The 19,559-nt window shown below is 40.4% G+C and overlaps 1 protein-coding gene across 7 annotated transcripts; it reads left to right on the top strand.

The window, feature by feature from the left end:
- The first annotated feature begins 3,426 nt into the window (after positions 1-3,426).
- LOC139542348 (45 kDa calcium-binding protein-like) lies at positions 3,427-18,840 on the top strand. 7 transcript variants are annotated; one of them, XM_071347661.1, is made up of 7 exons: positions 3,427-3,491; positions 13,556-13,930; positions 14,807-14,943; positions 15,725-15,838; positions 16,080-16,238; positions 16,478-16,653; positions 17,209-18,840. In XM_071347661.1, the coding sequence occupies exons 1-7, from the start codon at positions 3,442-3,444 to the stop codon at positions 17,383-17,385; spliced, it is 1,188 nt and encodes a 395-aa protein (XP_071203762.1). In that variant the 5' UTR covers positions 3,427-3,441; the 3' UTR covers positions 17,386-18,840. The 7 variants fall into 7 exon arrangements, with proteins under 7 accessions (XP_071203762.1, XP_071203766.1, XP_071203767.1 ...); XM_071347665.1 differs by lacking the exon at positions 3,427-3,491 and adding an exon at positions 3,498-3,628; XM_071347666.1 differs by lacking the exon at positions 3,427-3,491 and adding an exon at positions 4,043-4,167.
- Positions 18,841-19,559: the final 719 nt, after the last annotated feature.

Here is a 19,559-nt window from a genome sequence, read left to right on the forward strand (position 1 = left end):
AATGTGGTCCCGGGGAATGACAGATCGGCACAGATCTGACAGCAAATAAACCCATTAGTGAGATTTTTCACGCTTTCTGCTCTGTGGGGGGGAGGAGGGGGATGCAGGGGGCAAAGGAGAGAGAGGCAGAGAGGAGGGGTGATTGAAGCTGGGGGAGGGAGGGAACCCTTGGGTAGAAGTGGATGGTAGAGTTCTTTATCACCCTCTTTCTTGCTCTTTCTCTCACACTGAGCAATGGATCTTCCTCATAATATTTCGATAGTTGAGTAAAGTGGAAGTCCCATAATAGCTGGGATTTTCTTCAGAGAATACGGCTTGGCATTCAATCCCTCAGTCCTCCTCAGGAGTAGACAGAGAATGAAAAAAAGTCCAAGGGGAGTTGGAGATGGTCCAATTTTTTTAGCCTTTGGCCTTCCTTCTTCTTTTCTCCTTAAAGGGTATAAAATTGGTCCCCCGCAGCAGCAGATCCAGAGAGAAAACTTCAAAGTGGTGTGAAAAACACTTTGAGGGTTATTAGCAACACAGTCTCTGCTGTCCAGTACACCCAGCTGTACATAACTCACTACTGCTCATTCATCAACCCAGTCCGTCTGCTCTGGGGTGACAAAAACATGTGCAATTTCACCTCAGAGAGCACTGTGTTTGTGTGTGTGGTAGGTCCCTGTTGCTTGCTTGCCTCGTTACACACTCTCACTCTCTCTCCTTCTCTGTTGCTCTCTGTGACTGAGCTTACAGGAGTGCTCACAGTGGAGTTTTATCGTCACTCTCCCTCCCTCTCTCTCTTCTTCCTTCCCCTAGCTGCCTCTATTTTTCTCATCAGTGAATTGGCAACCCCACTGGTTTGTTCAGTCTCTGTTTTATCTCATAGATGAAATGCTTGACTCCTTTTTGGAAAACTGAGGAGGTTCTTTGGCAGACAAACTACAGTGTGTGTGTAGCTCTGTGTTTGGATCCAAATCATATTTAGGAATTTATATACGTACCTTGTGTAATCTGTTGTTTGACAAATTGCCAAATCTGACTGTCCCATGTTGGTGGGGGGCACATAGGCTACATATACTTGTTCTCATGTTTTTAATAAGTGTTGAAATAGGATCTGCTTTTACAAGGAGTCGCCTCATACAATAGCCTGTCTGGAATGTTCTGGGATGTATTGTTCCTCACTTACATTTGATTGTTACAAAAACAAATACAGTATGTAAAGAGTAAGACATGGTTTATAGTAAATCTCTTGATGCTGAACCCTTTTTCAAACAAATTTATGTGGAGACCAGTTCAAATAAGGAATTATTCTCTTGAGAGCAATGTTAAATGTTTACAAAAGAAATGTTTATTTTTATGCCAAGAGCGGAAATGTTTTAATTTCAAACAAATTCATCTCATGCATGGGATTCACACATACCTACTGTACATGCATTAAAGCTAGAATCCTTAATTGAAACAATAACAAATCGGACACCCTGCCTCAGTTTTGGTAAAAAGCTGATGGATGGGCCTGGAGAAATTTAACCACTCTCAAATTCGTAGACAGGGGTATGGATGCAAGGACTGACCATCCATGATCTCAAAATGATCGTTCTAACCATGTTTTGAGGCTATAGGCCTACAGTGTTTGTTTACATTTACATCGTTTACAAATATTGGAGTAAAATAAGCTTAAATGTTGGGTTCTGTTGTGGTACGGCAATTGAACTAAGCTCATGAGGCATTTATAAGTTACATTCTTCAAGAATCAATGGGTATACAGTGAGCTCCAAACGTATTGGGACAGTGACGCATTTTTTATTGCTTTTGCTCTGTACTCCAGCACTTTCGATTTGAAATGATACAATGGTACTATGAGGTTAAAGTGCAGACTGCTTTAATTTGAGGGTAATTTCATCCATATCGAGTGAACCGTTTAGAAATTAAAGCAATTTTTGTACATAGTCTCCCCCATTTTAGGGGACCAAAAGTATTCTGACAAATTCACTTATATGTGTATTTAAGTAGTAAAAAGTTAAGTATTTGGTCCTATATTGATAGCACGCAATGACTACATCAAGCTTGTGACTCTACACATTTGTTGGATGCATTTGCTGTTTGTTTAAGGTTGTGATTCAGACTATTTTGTGCGCAATAGAAATGAATGGTGAATAATATTGTGTCATTTTGGAGTCACTTTTATTGGAAATAAGACTAGAATATTGTTCTAAACACTTCTACATTAATGTGATTCATGTGGATGCTGCCATGACTATGGATAATCCTGAATGAATCATGAATAATGCTGAATGAGAACGTTTTCACAACTTCAATAAACATAAGTGAATTTGTCCCAATACTTTTGGTCCCCTAAAATGGAGGGACTATGTACAAAAAGTACTGTAATTTCTAAACAGTTCACCCGATATGAATGAAATGAAAGTTGACAGTCTGCACGTTAACCTCATATTTACTGTATAATTTCAAATCCAAAGTGCTGGAGTACAGAGCCAAAACAACAACAAAAAATGTGTCACTGTCCCAATACTTTTGAAACTGACTGTATATCATTAAAGGTAGACTCAGCGAAATGATGTTGCCACGAGCAGCACAGCAAATATTGAGATGAGCGAGATGTGAGACATCGCTCTCACATAGTCCCACACAGTATCTGAGCATGTGCATGGGTTAGCTTCATGCTGTTCACAGCTTGGTAGCCAGGACACCAAAATAGTGGTGAAGCTTCGCGCTTCAATGCTCTTAGTTGTTGCAGAAATGGACCCACTATGCTGTTTACTTTCTGTATCTATGTCATATCGCTGAGTCTACCTTTAATTTACAAGTCCAAAAATGTATGTAGCAACTAAGGATTTTATTGCTTGTTTAATATTTCTATATTTCTTCATTTCTTTATTTTAATTTGGGGGGGTTTGTGTGTATTGTTAGGTATTACTGCACTGTTGGACCTAGGGACATAAGCATTTCGCAATAACATCTGCAAAATATGTGAACCCTACCAATACATTTTCAAAAATAACATTTCTCAGAATTTCTTATCAACCACTGAGTGGTCAAAGTCTGCCTAAATAAAATCTGCATAGCCTAGTTACAGTTACACATACTGTACTTTTGAGGTGATGATATGGATGGAGCCTCATCACTTATGTTTTGTGTAGAAATATAACTTTTGTGCACAGTGCCACCCAGAGGTGAAGTGTTTTTTTTAAAGTGCACCAAACAATCGTACCTCCAAAATCAGTATTGTTGTCCTCCTAACTTGAGCATTACAGATTCATAGTAATCAAGCATTATTTGCATGTGAAATGTAATTGGGTGCATTACATTTTATTAGTGACCAACTTGCACATCCACAATGTGGCTTTAAATGTGACAATTACCAACTCCCCCGCTAGTGGTCAGTCTACTGTAGAATGGTGGTTTTCAAATGCCATCTTTGTAGACTGGGTAACGCTCGTTATGCCTCGGCCGGTTCCCCTGATGCGTGGAGAATTCTTTGTAGAATGGCCGTGAGTAAAGTCATTACCCCAGGGCACCGAGCGATACAAAAACGAACGGCCCCAATTTCATCAGGAAGGACGAAATCACAACAGAGAGAAATAGGAAGAGAGGCCAACTAGGCAGAGCATTTGTCTCCCTCCAGCAGGTAGCGTTTGTTCGTTGTTCCGCCGCCAAGCAAGGAGTTTTTGTATGGAGATCAATGAGAGTTTCGAATTGGGGCAACAGAAAAAATAATGGCTTATTTACTGCGTAAGATATAAGTAGGGCACGTGACATCCCGGCAACTCTTTAATATAACACTTATTATCGGAGTTGTAAGATGGCTATGCATATTCATGAGATGAGGCTAGTCGCGTAGCCTCTCTCTCAAATCAATTTAAAGGGCTTTATTGGCATAGGAAACATATGTTTACATTGCCAAAGCAAGTGAAATAGATTATAAACAATACAAAATTAAGATTAAAAAGTACACTCACAAGTTTCAAAGGAATAGACATTTCAAGTGTTATTATATGGCTATGTATAGCGTTCTCTCTCGCTCCCTCAACATTGAATACAGGCGGTTGACGTCAACAACCCTCATCGAATATTAAAAAAAAAGGATTAGAATGATGACACGTATCCACCAGGATAGGCGAGAGTTAGACATCCTGCCGTGGCGCTTTGTGCACAACGACTCCCATGGTAAGGGCGGAGACATGTATCTTGTCAGTATATCCATAATCTTTGGTGAAATGTACCGCACGGCAACGTGATGACGCAATCTGTGTACACACTGCGTGAGTGGCAGCTTGTTTCCTGAGAATAGAAATCCCCCCAAGTCATCTAATCAAACATTTTCTGTGTATGCGGATTGATTCGGCAGCTAGAGTGAGACGTTTGCTCCTGCGTGAAGTTCGTAGTGGCAGCCACGTGTACATGAAATATAACCTAGCTAACAGTTTTGTTTTGCTCGTACGACGATGCATTCTCGCCATTGCTAGGTGGGCTAGCTAACTAGTTAGTGCCTTATCTCTTCAATTTCCTGCCATTTATTTTGAGCAGCGTTCCAGATTTTGTGTCGTTGGAGCTCAACACTAGGTAGGTCATCAAGCCTTGTCCTCTCATCGGCTAACGTTGCCGGCTTGTTAGATATGCTGGGGTGTATTCATTAGTCGGATTCCGTTGCAAAACGTTTAGTTTGTTGTGAAATATTTTGCAACTGGAACCGTTTACTCCAAACGAAAACAAGAGTTTCTATTGGACAAATTCAGGTAGGACCCTCCCCGTTTCGTTTTTTTTGTTTCCTAGAGTAAAAGGTTTAGTTGTATTTATTTAACCAGGTACGTTGACCGAGAACACGTTCTCATTTACAGCAATGACCTGGGGAATAGTTACAGGGGATGAATGAGCCAATTGTAAGCTGGTGATGATTAGCTGACAATGATGGTATGAGGGACAGCTTGGGAATTTAGCCAGGACACCGGGGTTAACAACCCTACTCTTACTATAAGTGCCATGGGCTCTTTAGTGACCACAGAGAGTCAGGACACCTGTTTAACGCCCCATCCGAAAGACAGCACCCTACACAGGGCAGTGTCCCCAATCACTGCCCTGGGGCATTGGAATATATATATATATTAAGACCAGAGGAAAGAGTGCCTCCTACTGGCCCTCCAACACCACTTCCAGTAGCATCTGGTCTCCCATCCAGGGACTGACCAGGACCAACCCTGCTTAGCTTCAGAAGCAAGCAGGGTGGTATGCTGCTGGCTCGTATAATGTTTTGAAGCTATACAGAGTTGGTTACGATTCCAATTTCATCCTCTAGATGGCTAAACTCCAATGTACTGATAGAGGAAAGACCAATTTTCTTTGAAAAAATGTATAAGGAAGGTATCATGTTTAAGGCTGCAATATGTGACTTTTTGAGCAACCTGACCAAATTCACATAGACATGTGAGTTCTAGATGTAATTTTATTGAATGCAGTTCTGAGTGGTAGATGTGGTCTATGTGCACTATTTCTATGTTTCCCATTAAGTTTAGTTTTTGCTTCTTACTTTTGGTTTTGTACACCAGCTGAAAATACAATATTTTTGGTTATTGAAAATATATTTTACATCAGTTTAGATGGTACAATGATTCTCTACACTTAACATTGCTTGTTTTGTCACAAACTGAAACTGTTACAATTTTAGCAACCAGGAAATGGTAGTGCGATTTCTGCATTTTGCACCTTTTTAATATAATGCAACTTTGGATTTTACCCCCATCTCAAAAGCAAATAGTTTAGACCATTTGGCATTTTAGAGAGCTTGGTCCTTGTAACGCTTATCAGTCTAATGATCTAATACACTTGTTCAACTTGAATAATAGAATATAAGTATCAATTTCTGAAGTTCTACATTTTCTGATCCACTCATGCAGGGTGGATTAGTGTTGCCTACACTATAAAATAAAGTGGTGTATTTAATGTGGTCCTTGGAGGCACACACTCACACACACACCATATATCCCCAAAGCAATGCTATACCATTCTAACAGCCATGGTGCATTGTCAGGACACCTAATGGAGTTAACTCTCTTGGTACTGTCACAGACCGCAAAGACATGGAGTTGTGTGCATCAGACCCTGCAGGCTGCCCTTCAAATTCGCTACAACGTTATCCTCAATCCCCTGCGTATGCCAACACCTTGCATAGAGTCTAACAGCTAGCCTATATGTCGAATGTCCAGTGGCGACCCGTCATTTTTGGGGGGGTGCCTGTTTTACATGTTATTTTGGAATTAATACGTGTCACATATTAGTTTGCAGACAATGTATATATCTTTTTTTAATTGAGTTAATAAATCTGCATATAAACTTGATCTCTCTTTTGCTTTCTTGAGTAAGGCAGCTCCAAAATGCAGGTGTTTCAGCCTAGCTCAGTGCCATCAGACTGTTAAATAGCCTTCACTAACACAGAGAGGCTGCTGCCTACATACAGACTCAAATCATTGGCCACTTTAATAAATGGATCATGAGTCACTTTAAATAATGCCACTTTAATAATGTTTACATATCTTACATTACTCATCTCACATGTGTATATACTGTATTTTATACCATCTATTGCATCTTGCCTATGCCGCTCGGTCATCGTGCATCCATATATTTATATGTACATATTCTTATTCCATCACTTTAGATTTGTGTGTATTAGGTAGTTGTTGTGGAATTGTTAGATAATACTGCATTGTCGGAACTAGAAGCACAAGCATTTCGCAACACTCGCATTAACATCTGCTAACCATGTGTATGTGACCGATAACATTTTATTTGGGGTTGGTAATGTTCTCTAGTTGTGCCGTGATTGGCTCAGTGTTCTATCACTCATAGGGACACTACGTCACCGCCAAATGGTAGGGCTCGAAAATTCAAGCCCCTTGGGTGCTGCCACATTAGAAATGCCCATCCAAGAAAGCTCAAGGTCATTGGCCACAGATAAAATGACGTCAAATCACGTTATATCTTCCGCAGCTTTGATTGGACTGATCATTCTTTCAAAATATTAGCTAGCAAGCTAGCAGTCATCATCATGAATCAAGTCGACAAACTACTGGCAAGTCCTTTTTAATTCTTGTCATATGGCGAGAAATAATGAAGAGAAATTATAGATAAAACGTATCGGTGCTCATCGGCCATTGGACATAAACATTACACTACAAGTTGGAAATCGCAAATTTAACAATGAGTGGTTTGGAAGGAATCAGTGGCTAACTGCAAGCATTGCAAAGCAATCACTAGCCTGCTATTCAGTGGACTGGGTGTGTGGTCCCAGGTCTGGGTTTAAGGGTCTTTTTTCCAAGCTTGAAAGGATAAACATTCTACATTGGTCATGGGGACAATCCAGCATTACTTCTGCCGCACTCAAAACATCTGGGAAATCTGATTTTAATGAGTTCAAGATAGAGGTCGACCGATTATGATTTTTCAACGCCGATACCGATTATTGGAGGACCAAAAAAAGCCGATACCGATTAATCGGCCAATTTTATTTATTTGTAATAATGACAATTACAATAATACTGAACGAACACTTATTTTAACTTAATATAATACATCAATAAAATCAATTTAGTCTCAAATAAATAATGAAACATGTTCAATTTGGTTTAAATAATGCAACAACAAAGTGTTGGAGAAGAAAGTAAAAGTGCAATATGTGCCATGTAAAAAAGATACGGTTTTAGTTCCTTGCTCAGAACATGAGAACATATGAAAGCTGGTGGTTCCTTTTTTAACACGAGTCTTCAATATTCCCAGGTAAGAAGTTTTAGGTTGTAGTTATTATAGGACTATTTCTCTCTATACCGTTTGTATTTCATATACCTTTGACTATTGTATGTTCTGATAGGTACTTTAGTATTGCCAGCCTAATCTCGGGAGTTGATAGGCTTGAAGTCATAAACAGCGCAATGCTTGAAGCACAGTGAAGAGCTGCTGGCAAATGCAGGAAAGTGCTGTTTGAATGAATGCTTACGAGCCTGCTGCTGCCTACCACCGCTCAGTCAGACTGCTCTATCAAATCATAGACTTAATTATAATATAATAACACACAGAAATAAGAGCCGTAGGTCATTAATATGGTCAAATCCGGAAACTATCATTTAAAAACGTTTATTCTTTCAGTGAAATACGGAACCTTTCTGTATTTTATCCAAAGGGTGGCATCCATAAGTCTAAATATTGCTGTTTCATTGCACGACCTTCAATGTTATGTCATAATTATGTAAAATTCTGGCAAATTAATTACGGTCTTTGTTAGGAAGAAATGGTCTTCACACAGTTCGCAACGAGCCAGGCGGCCCAAACTGCTGTATATACCCTGACTCTGCTGCTTGCACAGAACACAAAAAAAGTGACACAATTTCCCTAGTTAAAAGAAATTCACGTTAGCAGGCAATATTAACTAAATATGCAGGTTTAAAAATATATACTTTTGTATTGATTTTAAGAAAGGCATTGATGTTTATGGTTAGGTACACATTGGTGCAACGACAGTGCTTTTTTTCCCGCAAATGCTCTTGTTAAATCACCCGTTTGGCGAAGTAGGCTGTGATTCAATGACAAATTAACAGGCACGACATCGATTATATGCAACACAGGACAAGCTAGATAAACTAGTAATATCATCAACCGTGTGTAGTTAACTAGTGATTGTTAAGATTTATTATTTTTTATAAGATAAGTTTAATGCTAGCTAGCACCTTACCTTGGCTCCTTGCTGCACTTGCATAACAGGTAGTCAGCCTGCCACGCAGTCTCCTCGTGGAGTGCAATGTAATCGGCCATAATCGGTGTCCAAAAATGCAGATTACCGATTGTTATGAAAACTTGAAATCGGGCCTAATTAATCGGCCATTCCGATTAATCAGTCGACCTCTGGTTCAAGACAACTGGGTACTGGGAAAATACATTTTGAACAGTCATCCAACTCGGAATTTCTCTTTCTAGAGCTACGACTTGAAGATCACTGTTGTCTAGAAAGCACCATAAATCCAGAGAACGCCAGACTTTTATGACAAAGTTTGATGACAAAATCTTCCCACGAAGGACCGCCGCACCACCTTCCTGTTCAAGTGAGCAGAGCACAACAAGGGAGAGTCCAAAAATGTATTGTATGCTGCTGCATAAATTATGTAATATGCCAGGGAGATATGTATACTGTAGCTAAGAAGGTAATACTAAGTGAATGTTGTGTAGTAAGCTTTTAGTAGCCCATGTGCGCCTCCCTAATAATTTGGTCCCATTTCACCTCCAAATTTCACCTACTGTTCTGACTTGGTGGTGCACATGTAGCCTATAGCCTGTTTTAGAGAGATGTAATCATCGAATATTGGAAGAGCTTTCTTTGTCTGCTTATATGCCCCCTTTATTTATCATATGGTTCTGACTTGGTGTACAGTGAGAATACTGTAAGAACGGCCCATGTTTTGAATTCTGTTGCTGTACATTTCAAAAGTGCTGAACAAATATTGACTACGTCCATCCTAGCTCGCTCATTAATGTCTTGAAATTACGGATTGCCTTTTATCCACTTATCGTCCCCTTATGCCATAGTTTGTACATCTCAATTGTCAGTAGAAACCACATTTGTTTAAGAAAGTCAGCCATATCAGCTATGTTTATTTTTTTTAACGGCAGTAAATGAGGCAGAATTAAGTATTTCGCTCCATGACGGGACTCCCATAATAGCCAGGTGTAGCGGTGGTAAGGTGTCAGGACTGCTGTTAGGGCAGCTTTATGTAGGCCTTAACAGTTTGTGGGCACTGTTTGCCACCGTTATAGTGCAATTCATGTATTGTGTTGTGTAGTGGGTTTGCTGGCCTGCATCTTAAGACATTTTTTTTTGCCCCACCAAGATTTACATGCTAAAATCGCCACTGTGAATGTCGAAACCCAAGGTTAACTTACAAATCAGTGTGTAATGGCATGGTGCTTTATGTACACTTCCAATGAAGTAGCCTCATAGGCCTAGGCTTATTATCTTGTGAATGTAGGCTAATGCACGGCTTGCGTGTCCCTGTCGGGCTCACGGGCTTCCCCCGAACACCTGTGATGGATGTGGCGTGGGGTCGGTTAAAGCGCTATCTTGAGACAGCAATTTTAAGGTCGATTATTATAACCTATTACAGGTCTAGATTAGACACTAGCCTCTATGTTGAACAAGTAACAGTTAGCAGTATAGCAGAAACAAATGCAAAACGATGCCCCTGTTTTGGGATAATCTATGCATCCTTCATTCCTCCCATCCTTGAAGACATCACCGACGGATGTGTGAAAGGAGATTTTACACTAGGCAACCAAGTCATGTCAGTTTAGTGAAAATGTCTATAGCCTATGATCATTGATCTAATATCAAATCAAAGTTTATTTGTCTCGTGAAATGCTTACTTACACAGGCTCTAACCAATAGTGCAAAAAAGGTGTTTGGTGAACAATGTGACGCCTGTTATATGTGCACAGTGGAGATTTTAGCTTGTAAATCTTGGAGGGGCAAACTCAACATATTTATGTTTTATGCATGCCAGCAAACCCACAACACTAAACAATACATTAATTGCACTATAACGGTGACAAACGGTGCCCATAAACTGTTAGGGCCTACATAAAGCTGTCCCAACAGCAGAGCTTTCTTTTCAGCACCATGGAGTGAATCCTTACCACTGCTACACCTGGCTATCAGCGGAGCTTTGTCTGGCAGCAAACCAGTTCATTCAACCTCATTTACTGTGTTTTTAAAAAAAGATAGCTGATATGGCTGACTTGCTTCAACAAATGTGGAGTCTACTGACAATTGAGATGTACAAACTATAGCACAAGGGAACGATGAGCGGATAAGAGGCAAATCCGTCATTTCGATTAAGACATCTTAATTTTTTTAAATTTTACCTCTCTTTAGCTAGGCAAGTCAGTTAAGAACAAATTCTTATTTTCAATAACGGCCTAGGAACAGCGGGTTAATTGACTTGTTCAGGGGCAGAACGACACATTTGTACCTTGTCTGCTCGGCGATTTGAACTTGCAACCTTTCAGTTACTAGTCTAACGCTCTAACCACTAGGCTACGCTGACGAGTGAGCTAAGATGGACGTAGTCTATATAACTAACTGGATTGTCATTTCTCTTTGCTTATTTGAGCTATTCTTGCCATATAATGGACTTGGTCTATCTTCTGTATAACACCCCTACCGTGTCACAAAACAACTGATTGGCTTAAATGCATTAAGAAGGAAAGAAATTCCACAAATTAACTTTTAACAAGGCCCACCTGTTAATTTAAATGTATTCCAGGTGACTACCTAATGAAGCTGGTTGAGAGAATGCCAAGCGTGTGCAAAGCTGTCATCAAGGCAAAGGGTGGCTACTTTGAAGAAGTTTATATTTTAGATTCTTCAAAGTAGCCACCCTTTGCCTTGATGACAGCTTTGCACACTCTTGGCATTCTCTCAAACAGCTTCACCGCTTTTCCAACAGTCTTGAAGAAGTTCCCACATATGCTAAGCATTTATTGGCTGCTTTTCCTTCACTCTGCGGTCCAACTCATCCTAAACCACCTCAATTGGGTTGAGGTCGAGTGATTGTGGAGGCCAGTTCATCTGATGCAGCACTCTATCACTCTCCTTCTTGGTCAAATAACCCGTGCACAGCCTGGAGATGTGTTAGGTCATTGTCCTGTTGAAAAACAAATGATAGTCCCACTAAGCGCAAACCAGATGGGATGGCATATCGCTGCAGAATGCTGTGGTAGCCATGCTGGTTAAGTGTGCCTTGAATTATAAATAAATCACGACAGTGTCACCAGCAAAGCACCATCACACCCACCTCTATGCTTCACGTTGGGAACCACACATGCAGAGATCATCTGTTTACCTACTCTGCATCTCACAAAGACAGGCAGTTGGAATGTAAAAATGGCCAAATACACCGTTTACACTAAAACTACCAAAACTAGTTATTATGGTGAACCTGAAAAAATAGAATCCGAATGATTTGAAAACCCCAATCAGCAGTTGGATGCGAGTTGTGTGTCTCCTCCGGTAAAACACCAGCGCATTTGGTAACAATGAACCAGCTAATTACATTGGCTTTCACTCAACTAATAAAGCCTATGCTTTACTAATGAAGCCTACGCAAAGCTATACATGGCAAAGGCCATTTTACAAGCATATGAATGATGAAGGTGAATATCCTACAATATGGATAGATAGGCCTTGTAGACTAAACTCCACTCCATGGTGAAGGAAGTTAACCAAAGGCATACAGCCAAGACCAGGCTTTGTGGGATCTAGCTCCGACTACATCGATTCGCCCAAGGTCAATACTTAAAAAAATAAAAAATAAAGTAAATTATGAAAGGACAACCGTGTACCTATATTTGTTCTCAGTAGTTGCGTGCTTTTCTTTGCTGAAATCCGTACTTTTTCAATAAATGTTAATAAAATACACTCATTGACTGTTTGCTCGTTGCTGTTGCTCGGTAGTGGTATTTAAAATAACAAGGTGGGCGTTTTCATGATTCACATTTTTTTTAAATATTGGTCTTCTGCAAATCGACGTAGTCGGAGCTAGATTCCACAAAGCCTGGTGTCGGCTCCAGCCTTTGGTGAAGTTCATCAGAAACTTCCTTCACCATGAAGTGGAGTTTAGTCCGCTAGGATAGGCCTACCTCTCGTTGACACGAGCAGCTGTTTCTCCCGCACTGTTGTTATCTGACAGTCGTAGGCATTTACATGCATAAAAGTTCAATAGGCAATGAGCTGGACGCATCAATTCAGACACAACAGAGAAGGTATTTTCGGAATAAAACCATAAGTAAAAAAACATTACTGAATGGTTATTCTTAACGGTTTAATCGGTTTTCTGACCGACGCTTGCTTAATTTGGATCAGTTTGGGCTCCCTCGGACTGATGCTCTCGTATCTTAGGCACCGGTCCCCGGTTTAAATGTTTATCGGTGAACGTTACATCCCTAATGTGCATCTTTCCCTTTCAAGAAGATTTGATATGTATCTAGATATATGGGGTCCATATGTCACACAAACACATTTTCCATTCAAAATGTAAATAGCTGCTGATGGAGCTCATGAGCTGGGCCTCTCTGAGCTGTGTGTGTGTGTGTGTGTGTGTGTGTGTGCGCACAAATTATGTATGTGTCTATGGTATACGGAGGCACCTGAGCTGAATCATAAGGGAAACTAGGCAATTACCCCCCCCCCCCCCCCCACACATATTTGATCTAAAATCAGCATCACCCATTAATTAATTGTTATAACTAGTAATGATCAATATTTATCTTTAAAAAATTAGCTATGACATAGCCAATGAATAGGCACAACTTTTGATTTCAACTCAGTCTCATAATCAAATGGTTTAAACCGTTTGGAAGTTTTGATGGACTCCAAGTGAGCTCCTCTTCTTCTCCCACTTCGACCATGCCGTGCTGGTGGCAAAAATTATTGCTGTCCTTGTTATGACTAGCTAGCCAAGAACAACACTATTATAGTCAGTGATGAGGCTATCCACCTTACCCAGTGTTGTTGTTGTAGACAGGTGTGTTCATCAGTCCGTGAGCAAGCAAGGACACTGAACTTGGAAGAAGCCATGGCTAACTACTGGAGAACGGCTTGGTGCAGACACCTTCTGGCTGTGTCCATGGCCCTGTTCTGCCTGCTCCACAACACCATGGACGTCCATGCCCGACCAGCTAACATGTCATCCCTGAAGGACAAGAACAACCCCACCAGTAAAGAGGAGAATGAGATCCTTCCCCCAGACCATCTGAACGGGATGAAGCTGGAGATGGATGGTCACATCAACAAGGACTTCCATCAGGAGGTGTTCCTGGGTAAGGAGATGGAGGAGTTTGAAGAGGACTCTGAGCCCAGGCGGAACAGGAACAAGCTCATTGACATCTTCAGCAAGTAAGTGGGGATGACTGGCTTTCAATTTCTTGAGTCGTATACATACTCTCTGTGTTGAGTACATCCACCAAATGTTTCCAGTTTTAGCTTTGTAGAGTGTCTGCGTTGTATTTCTATCATTTTGTGTGGGCCAAATTGTGAAATGGTGTGTAGATGCAAGGTTGTAATTACAATAAATCCACATTTCTTAGTTGGGAGTTTGGATCATGTCTATGTAGCCCATACCCATCCAGTTACTGTGTACACCGTTCATGGTCCGGTTCCTATTTTAAAGAATAGGAGGCATGAACAAATGAGGCTAGATTATCTCTTATGATAAACAAAGCAGTGTTCCTGAGAATGGAGACGTGAGTGCATCGAATAGGTCAACCACAGCAGTCTAAGTAAATATCTGGCCTTATCCACCCCATACTGGGTAAGCTAGGTGTCAAGTAGTAAAAGCTAGGAGTCTGATTTTATAAATACCGTTGAAGTGAAACAGTCCAGATATTTTAGTCCTACTTGTCACCCTTGCCAAATGTCAAGGTTCCTTGACAAATCCTCACTACCGTTATATTATTTTGACCCTATATGGCAAAGGAATGACTGTTGGAAAAGCATGAAAGCTGAACCATTTTAAAAGCATATTTTGAGCTAAGGTTGCATCTTACTTCGTTAGAAAACTATCCAAAATAATCTGGGTTTATGGCTGAAGCAGATATATGATAGTGGATTTGAATAAACTACTTGACCTTGATATTCCATTTGAGTGTTTGTTTGAAAATGCTGACTGTAAGTCGCTGTGGATAAGAGCGTCTTCTAGCTAAATGACCTAAATGTAAAACTGTAGATCGACAAGGTCTTAACACTAGCCCCCCCCCCCCTCTTCGTCTTCAGGGTGGACTTTAATAAAGATAAGAGCGTCAGTGCCAAGGAGATGCAGCGCTGGATCGTGGAGAAGACAGAGGAACACTTCCAGGAGGCTGTGAGGGAGAACAAGATGAGCTTCCATGCTGTGGACCCAGATGGAGATGGTAAGCGAGAGGACAGTCGTATCTGGATGAAAACAGACGGAAACAAGCAGAGACTACCTCGACTTGTCCAACAATAACCAATATTTTTCATTTTCTGTAGCTGTGGACTAATGAATACAACCCTGATACATATCCATGATGGTGACCTATTCATTGAGAGCAATGCGTTTGTTACCGACACTGATGTCCTACTGTTAGGCCTCAGACCTGAAATGTGTGGGCCACAATACATCTCAGACCTGAAATGTGTGGGCCACAATACATCTCAGACCTGAAATGTGTGGGCCACAATACATCCCAGACCTGAAATGTGTGGGCCACAATACATCTCAGACCTGAAATGTGTGGGCCACAATACATCCCAGACCTGAAATGTGTGGGCCACAATACATCTCAGACCTGAAATGTGTGGGCCACAATACATCTCAGACCTGAAATGTGTGGGCCACAATACATCTCAGACCTGAAATGTGTGGGCCACAATACATCTCAGACCTGAAATGTGTGGGCCACAATACATCCCAGACCTGAAATGTGTGGGCCACAATACATCTCAGACCTGAAATGTGTGGGCCACAATACATCTCAGACCTGAAATGTGTGGGCCACAATACATCTCAGACCTGAAATGTGTGGGCCACAATACATCTCAGACCTGAAATGTGTGGGCCACAATATATCTCAGACCTGATGACAATACAGCACTGTTTACCAAAACTGCCTCAAAATCCTTCCTAAACGGTCTAGCCCCAATCCCTAAACCGTTATATTCTCTTCATAGGCCATGTGACATGGGATGAATACCGGGTAAAGTTTCTGGCCAGCAAAGGATTCAACAAGAAGGAAATGGCTGACAAGATAAAGAACAGTGAAGAACTGAAGGTAGACGAGGAGAGTAAGTTCATCCACAGTAATACAACCTGCACAACACTATTTTGGTTGTAGTCCGTGCATTTCTACTGATTAATCAGGAATTCTGGCTTTTCTGACTATCCTCTTTTCATACTATCATTGAAACTGACCTACCCCAAACCAATATAATTTCCCCCCCCCTAAGTTTTCCTGATCACATCCCCGATAGTAGCCTATTGCCCCTAGCTCTGCCAGTAATGCTTGTACTTACTGTCTCTTTGCAGCCCAGGAGGTGCTGGAGAGTCTGAAGGACCGCTGGTTCCAGGCTGATAACCCCCCAGCTGACCAGCTGCTGAACGAGGAAGAGTTCCTCTCCTTCCTGCACCCGGAGCACAGCAAAGGAATGCTCAAATACATGGTCAAGGAGATTGTTCGCGACCTAGGTACGGTCTTCTCTACTCGCTCACATTTAGTTTTGATTTGAATTCAGTTTATTGTTTCTATGTATCATGCTATACGTTTTACTATAAGTGATAGTTAGAGTATGAAAACGTGAATGAATTAAAGGTGGAAGACAAACATGCAGAAGGAATACATAAGTTGTGGATGACCATGATCAATCATGAAAAGTGTTACTATAAAGCTATCTGAGTGTGATGTGTATTTTGTGTTGTTTTTACAGACCAAGACAGTGACAAGAAGCTGACTCTTTCAGAGTTCATCTCCCTTCCAATGGGCACTGTGGAGAACCAGCAGGCTCAGGACATCGATGATGACTGGGTACGAGAGAGGAAGAAGGAGTTTGAGGAGGTCATCGATGGCAACCATGACGGCATCGTAACCATGGAGGAACTACAGGTGGGTGCCGTGTGTGCTGGTTATACTGCAGGACCTGATGGCATGGTCTTTTCTAATAAAAAAGGGGTTTGGGTGGGCGTGGCTACATTTTACAGAACCCGCACCATCTTGGCGCTGTAGAATCTTTTTATACACTTTTTCTTTCTTTTTTTTCCTGCAGTTCTACACATTTTTCCATGGAGCTGAGAGAAACTTTAGCAACTTTTGCAGTTTTAAAAGCAAATTTCCTACAAACAACACATTGCCTCCCATTCTATGCATTTTGCCATGGCTACTGCTGTGTTTTTTTAAATAACAAATAAATACTACTAAATTCATTGTTTTTGGAAATCTCAATTCTCCCTCACTGTGTAGTTCATATTTTGGTGCTTGTTAGTTCTCAAAGATATTATTAAAAAATAGATATGTATATAGCTCCATTATCCATACTTTGTATATGATTTTAGTAGTTTAAGTTTACACAAAGTGTTTTTCCATCCCGAAAATGTATTAAACATTTTTTTACACTGTTTCCTTCTTCCCCCGTCTTTCCCCCGTGCTCTCTCTGCTCTCCAGGAGTACATGGACCCGATGAATGAGTACAACGCGCTGAACGAGGCTAAGCAGATGATTGCTGTGGCCGACGAGAACCAGAACCACAACTTGGAACTGGAGGAGATTCTCAAGTACAGTGAATACTTCACTGGCAGCAAGCTCATGGACTATGCCCGGAATGTTCACGAGGAGTTCTAAGCTCTAAAGACAAACTGTCCTACAAAATCCTTCCCTTTCCCTTCTAATGGGGGCATCCTGGTAAGTCTGCTCTAACGACAGGTCTGTCTTAAAAAAAAGCTTAATGTTGGGATGTTTTAGTGTGCAATTGTGTTTAAATCCTAGTCCTAGCCGACTGACCCGCCCTGGCCTCCTCTACTGACTCTTAAAGTAAGGCCTAAAACATCCTTCATTTCTGGACTGTCTGCCTCTTCTAAACATCCCATCAGAATTAACCATAGCCGAGGTCTGCCTTCTGTCTACAGTGGTACTCAAGTTGCATTGTCTTACCTATATGTATTGGTCTTTTTCAGTGCATTCTAGACACTACGTCACCTTCATGGTTCATTTGTGTGGATGCTATATTGTGAAATGTATGTATATGAGGGATTCAAACAAGATTCCTTTTTTTTTTATCCCCTCTATCGAAGTAGTCTAAGTTGAGGAGGATTACACAATCAAACCTATTATTTGTAGCAGGGTCTCTAATTTTACTCAACATGTTGATTTTAAACTCGCACAACAATGGTAAATCCAAATAAAGAAGGTATTTACATCACGTATTTTCATTGCCATTTCAAAATGAGTTATAGCCTACGTACGTACCACAATGTTGCTTGGAAGTAACTGGTCTTTACGAAGTTAGCAATCATGTTGATGATTGAGCTGAACCACAGTAACCATTCTTCACACTCACTGACTCCATAATGTGCTTGCTGCCCTTGTGAACAGTTATTTTACATTTTTCTATTTGGTAATGGGAGTACTAAGGGTTACACTGGTACATTTTTAATAGGTGTTTATGATTCTCTGTCCTGTTCTTTACAACTAGTGCTTATGTGTGATAATTATGTTTTAACTCCCTGCTGCTCCCTGCTCCATACATTTGTTTGCTTTTGTATCTATAATTCCAAATGGGATTGTGCATTTAAGCATCTCCAAAATGCTAGAGTCAATTGTCAACATCTCAGTTTAATGTTTGAAACTGGTGTAAGAAATTAACTTATTTATTTATTTGTTGTTGGTCTGCATTTTTGTTTTTGTTTTCTCTTAAAGCAATTATATAAATCCGTAAAAATAATATTCAGTATTTCCCCAGTGTTGTACTTTGTTGTTCAATACTTATGTTTTATTCAGGTTATGCTAATTACATATTTTCCATACATTTCTGATGAATATGACTTAATTGTCATTAAGAAATCCCATATTACCCCTTGTCATGCTTTGCCAAAGCTCTATAATATATGTATAATATGCATTCATCAATTGTTTTCCTGCTTCAAGGACAATATCCTGTGGAAATATCAGTAATTTGGATCCCTCTAAGCTCCTGTCATCTCATTGAATTTATTAAAGAGCTCATACTATCAGAATGTGACAAAGCTTTATACATTGTATTCCCGATTTACTTGTAAACCAATAAATATTTCTCATCAATCTCTGACCATACTTTGTACCCTAATGTGTTATGCATCCATAAATGTTTCATCATTTTAGCACACTAACATGATGGCCAATAGTTTTCCACTAGGCTTTTTAAATTGTACTTTTTAGAGCTTGCCATGAGTGGAGCTTGCCAGAAAACAGGCAATTCATGTCCCTCATTCTGTTTTTATTTGTAGTAGTTGCTATGAGACCATTGTTATTTTCTGACTCAAAGTTCTGTGAACCGCATTGGCTTTCTAAAGCCACCCACAGAAATAGTCAAAACAATAACATTAGGCCTTGAATTATCAATTATCTTATTTATGACCAAATATTATTAGTAGATTATAAACATGTCTGTAAATTTGTCAGACTATTTCAAAAGCTATTTTGGCGAGAACCTTCGAGACCAGCTATTGTGAGTAAAAATATGACATTTAACCTTGACGTTTAAGGAACTTTTTGTCCTAAAATGTTAGCAGCATCTATCTGTTCCATTAATGTATTACTTTCCTCTCCCTACCCAAACACAACATTATCAGTAGCAGAAGGCTCATGGTTTATGTTAAGAAGAAATAAGATAGTCAATCCCCACTGACCATTTTGACAGGAAGGCCACGTCCGCTGCAGATGAGATGCTGGCCCCTTCCTCCCGTCTCCTGCAGAAGAGACGGGAGGCCATGGAGGTCAACAATGCTATGACGCTGCAAAGAGAGGTGAAATACATATGT

The sequence above is a fragment of the Salvelinus alpinus genome, chromosome 17 (genome assembly GCF_045679555.1).
Source record: "Salvelinus alpinus chromosome 17, SLU_Salpinus.1, whole genome shotgun sequence".
Lineage (NCBI taxonomy): Eukaryota > Metazoa > Chordata > Actinopteri > Salmoniformes > Salmonidae > Salvelinus > Salvelinus alpinus.